Source organism: Euphorbia lathyris, chromosome 4 (assembly GCF_963576675.1).
Source record: "Euphorbia lathyris chromosome 4, ddEupLath1.1, whole genome shotgun sequence".
Classification (NCBI taxonomy): Eukaryota; Viridiplantae; Streptophyta; class Magnoliopsida; order Malpighiales; family Euphorbiaceae; genus Euphorbia; species Euphorbia lathyris.
Genome location: NC_088913.1, coordinates 35,075,633 through 35,081,116, shown reverse-complemented (window position 1 = coordinate 35,081,116; position 5,484 = coordinate 35,075,633). Strand labels below are relative to the sequence as shown.

The following is a 5,484-nucleotide window of genomic DNA, read 5'->3' as shown; positions in this document are numbered from 1 at the left end:
GTGTATTTAATTAACTACCTTATTGAGTCGGCAGCTCACCCTTTGCCACCACCATTTTTCAGGAATAAATGTTTAGCGACGTTTGTGTCTAATCGGTCAGTATGTGAAGCCGTCATGCTTAAGGATTTTTATTATTATTAGTATTAGATTAGCTGATTTTAGGTTCAAGTTTGTAGACTTTAATTGTTAGCGTTTACGTTTTCTTTTGGAATTTTGTGGAAATTATGACTAAGGAAATATTTGAGTTTGAGGGATGAGCTGAGAACAATCTTGTCAAGGTGAGATGTGGCTGATATTTATATCTATTGTAGTTTTATTATATATCATAATTGCTAATAGCAATGTTATGACATAGGACTATATTTGGTAGCATGTTGAATAAAATATTAGTGGTTTTATGTTTCATGGTTTCAAGTACTGCCATTTAATTTTTTTGAAACTTATTTATGTACATATATGTATATGTACATGATACAGGTATAAATTTTTAATTCTTTTTGTCTTATTGAAATAGAATATTATTTATTGGACATTCTTTAAATCAGTGTATGATGTTACAGAGACCTTTTTCTTTTAAAAAAAAAGATTTAATTATGTACAAAGTAGAGATATACCAAATTTGAAAATTTATTTTTGGTCTTAATTTGGTATCTCTAAATGGGTGTTACACTATCCAATGGCTTATAATAATAATAATAATCTTATATTACTTCTTACAAACATGTATGTGACAATATTTGTAAAAAATAATATGGACAAGCTTCTAAATTGTAATGTGAATTTAGGCTCTTTTGCTTATAACCAGTCTAAGATACAAAATAAGAAGTAAATTCAAGCCCAGAGAGCAAGAATAGACATAGCAGTAGAGCCAAGAGAAAGAGCAATAAAAGAAATCTTCTTCAACCAAGGAGCAGAACTCATTAACTTGTTATGAAAAAAATCAACAGCTATAAGATCAACAAGACCCATGTATATCAGTATGCCTGAAGAAAGAGATCCCAATAATCCTTCCATTATTAAGGCATTCGGGTTACTATCGTCGTATCCGGATAACGAAAAAATTATCATCCCTAACACTATACCCACTGGGGTTGTCACTGAAAACATAAAAACCATGTATGCCATTGTGCTGAAGCTAAAGCCTGCCTGTAAAGTGCCCACAAATGTACATTAGAATTTATACCATAAGTAATTTCAACTAGAATTAGTAATACAAATTGCTGAGCGAATATGTGCGTGTATTACTTTTTGTGTATTGTATTTTAGTATAATATTTCTTAAACACTTAGCTTGCAAGTATTTCTACAATATGTCATTGCAAAACCATTTGTGACATCTTTGGATTATGTTATGCAACTGAGAGAAGTTGCTAAAAATTCATAAATACGACAAGTTAGAGATAAATTCTACTGTTTGACATGATAGCATATGAGTGGACCGTCCTGGTCTATTGTAAAAAGGTCTACTACATCACCAGCTCCTAAACTTGTCCATAATAGTAGATTGGCTCTCTGAATTTTGCAAGTGTCTCACTAGCTCTCTAAACTTGTTTATTTCGTATCACCAGCTCCCTAAACTTGTCCATAAAAATTTATTAGCTCCCTGAACTTTGCAAATGTCTCACCAGCTCCCTAAATTTGGTTATTCCGTAACAACTAAATACAAAAATCATAATACTAACTCGGATTAAGGTGTAAAAATACTCATAACGTTTTGGGTCAGGAGTAATTTTACTGCTAACGTCTAAAATGGTGCAATTTTACCTCTAACATTAGTAGCCAAGAGCAATTTTACCCCTAACATTGATAGATTGGGTTAATTTGAGAAATAATTCATCAAACTGTCTTCTCGGTCATGAATATTGTCATCTACATTTCACACGTGCGTCATTTTATCAGTAACAATTCTATTTTGGTGGCGATTTTCTTTGCTTAAAGATTGGTTGGAATTCATTTTTGCGAATTTTAGTACTGAGAATTGATGTTTGTGGGCTATGGTTGTATGGAATATGTAGCTGAACAGAAACAGTTCTGTTTGGAATAATTCAAGGAATTCTGCGCGTGCATTGGGTTGAAGGAGTGACAGAAGCTCAATCAAAGACGATGAATGTTGGTGCCCAGGTTGTTCCACATGGGGCAGGGTCTGCTCTTAGTGCAATTCGCTGGTTACGGCCTCCTCCAGCTCGTTTCAAACTGAATATGGATGCCTCTATTATCTCGGGGTCAGATCTGCTAGGTTTAGGTGCAGTGCTATGGGACTGCAACAGTAAATTTTGTGGAGCTTTTTCCAAACTTGTGCGGGGTGATTTCTTACCTCGTGTAGGGGACGCTATGAGCATTTGGGAAGCTCTAAGTTGACTCAACAGAAAGTGTATGGACGACAGTCTTGTTAAAACCGATATAGAGGTGGTGGTTTTAGATTTTAATCAACCTACTTCAGGTCTTATTACGGCATTGTTCTTGATGATTGTAATAGATTGATTCATTCATTTAATGATGTTAGTATCAATTTTGCTAGTTGTTCTGCGAATAGTGTTGCTCGTGAATTTGCAAGGGCATCCTATTCTATGCTAGGATTGATAAAGCGGCACACTAGTCTTCCAAATTTTATTGTTCAAGATTTGTATTATGATTCTATTTAATGCATTGTCTTTTCTTAAAAAAAAAAAAAATGTATGGTAATTGCTTGATATATTAAGTATCACATCACATGTGATAATTAAGTTGCATGTGGTGCCGTAACCTAAATATCTAACTTTTTTTTTTTTTTATGAAAAAATGTCTAAATTATTTATCCTTTAGTAAAGTAGTGAACTTTCCCGTCAAAACTTTGCAACTTTGGACTCCACTTAACTAATGGAATGAAACTAAAACCTAATCAATCAGTTCCGAGTTTTCTTTGTTCCGCTTTTTATAAGCATATTAATGACATAATAAATATTTTAGATGATAAAAAATAATGATTAATTTATATATAGTAAAATTTGATTTTTAGTATTTTAATATATTTTTTTGTAATTATATTAGTAACACTAAATATTTTAGATATAATTGATATTCGGAAGATATGAAGTGATAGTTAAAGATCAATCAAACCAATTTTTTTTAATTTTTTGATAATGTGTGGTTAAAATTAATTTTTCTTAAAAACATTTTGTTAAATTTACATCATTTCATAGGTAAACACTAAATGGTGCAAATTTAGGACATATTAATAAAAAAATTGTAATTAATTTATATGTAGTAAATTTTGTTTTGAGCATTTTAAAATATTTTTTGTAATTTTATTAGTAACATACTAATACATTTGTCCTGTACTAAACCAATTTTTTCTAATTCTTTAATGACGAAGAACTAAAATTGATTTTACTTTTTTTATAACATTAAAATTAATTTTTCACTATCTCATAGATTAAATTTAAGATTTATTCCTTAAAATATATAATAGTGCTACATCATATTATTTGTCTAAGGTGGTCTATATATAATTCCTCCTCGAAATTGATAATTCCGAGCTTTTTACATCATAAGTTGATTATTACTACATGGCATGAGCTCATACTGTCATCTCTGAGATGTATAATGCTAAAATAGCTATATTTAGGAGAAAATTTATACTTCAGCCTTATCTCAATTATTATTTATTTTTTTTTTTTTTGGTTTTCAAATCTCAGGGTTTAAGCAATTAATTAACTGGGCCGCAAATTATTAATCAAAACAAACAATTTTAGAAAAAAATACCTGAGCAATGCAACCGCCAAGGCCCATCCCTTCAAAGATCTGATGAAAAGCAAGAGCGGCAACAAGAGGTCTAATGGTGCACTGATTCTGCGACATTCCCATTGTTACTCCGATTATCACCGAGTGAAATATTATTCCGATCTCCAAAACTTGCGATACCAGTTTCTGCTTTAATTTCACCATATACTCCTCTGCTCCTTCTCCCGATTCCAATTTCGACAATTCTCCTCTCTTCTTCGCCGCAATTTCATCCTGAATCCCCACCGGAGTATATTCAGAACTCTCTATTTCAATTCCTCCGCCGTGGCTATGCTCCACATGAGCACTCGCCGTTATATCAACAAACAGAGCAAGCAAAGCACCGATTAAGGTAACCAATCCAGCGAAAGGGAAGTCCCTCCATGGATGCATGGAAGCCACGCGGCAATCGGCGAGGGAGTCATAGGCGTCGGGGAGAACATGGACCAAAGAGGTGGAGAGAATTACTCCGGCGGCGAAGCATTTGATGAGAAGAATCGCCTTGTCATACAGAGGTTTTCCGTGGAAATAGCGAGCGAGAATTACAGGAGAGGAAATACCGACGATGCTTGTGAAGAAGATAATGAAAAGTGAGATTAGTTTGAGATGAGCTGCGGCATTACTGTCTCGGCAGGTGGCGGCGCGAGAAACGTCGGCAACACAAGAAGTCGCCGGAGCCATGGAAAAGAAAATTCCAAAGATAGAAGACGAAGAATGTGAATTTTGTGGTACTATAGGGATTAAGATGAGAGTAAGACTGACTGTTAGGAATTGCGAGAGAGACTTTGTAAAATGAGAAAATGGTTATGATGGGTGGGGTCCCTGCATTCAATGAATTTTTTCTTTATAAGAATCTTACAGTTTTTTTTTTTTTTTTTTTTTTAACCAAAACGAATGTATTATTAATCATTGGAAATGGCATTCCAAATTAGAATGCCTTGAATGTCTACAGGTAAAGAATAATGAATAAAAGAATTAGTATAGGACCGAGCAAGTCTTGCAAGAGCATTAGCTGCTTCGTTCGCTAATCTTGAAACAAAAACCACCGAAAACCTTGGGTGGTTGTTAAGTAAGCTTCTCACTTCCTGAATCACACTACCAAATTCTGTCAAGTCTCGATGGTTTGACATAATGGCGTCGACCACATTTTTAGCGTCAGACTCGAAGATGATTTCAGGGTGATCAATGGAGCTAGCCCATAAAATACTCTCTTTTAGTGCCAGTACTTCCGCAAGTCAGACTGTAACTGATCCTTGCCTGTGCGAGCTATAGCCTGAGATGAAGTTACCCTCGCTGTCCCTGAGGATTGCTCCCGCCCCAAAGGATCCTGTATCGACGAACATAGCTGCATCTGTGTTGCATTTGAAGAATCCGGCCGCTGGTTTTTTCCAATTGGAGTGCCGCCTCTGGTTTGTTGTATCCGTCTCGCTGTTAACCTCGCCTTCGGAAGATCTTCGCTCGACTTGCATCGGAGATCTGCTGTCATTACGTTCTGTATCAAAGTTCAAACGCGGATTTACTCCACTCGAACTAGTATGTGATCCACAATCAGCAGTAGCAGGTCTTTCATCCCTGCTTCTTTCTGCAGTAGCTGATCTGCGGACCCAATGATGCGCATAACAATCTCTTTGTTGAGGGATGTGTTCAAATACCAGTTCTGGGTCACTCGTGCTTGCGGCAAGGTGCAGTCTCACATCAGATTGCAAACGTTCGCCAACGTTATCAG

At 35.2% G+C, this 5,484-nt stretch overlaps 1 protein-coding gene across 1 annotated transcript; it reads right to left on the bottom strand.

The window, feature by feature from the left end:
- Positions 1–768: 768 nt before the first annotated feature.
- LOC136227921 (zinc transporter 6, chloroplastic-like) lies at positions 769–4,575 on the bottom strand. The gene is made up of 2 exons (XM_066016722.1): positions 3,741–4,575; positions 769–1,146 (listed from the first exon to the last, which is right to left on the bottom strand). Exons 1-2 carry the CDS (start codon positions 4,437–4,439, stop codon positions 832–834), a joined length of 1,014 nt encoding a protein of 337 aa, XP_065872794.1. The 5' UTR covers positions 4,440–4,575; the 3' UTR covers positions 769–831.
- Between the last annotated feature and the right edge of the window lie 909 nt (positions 4,576–5,484).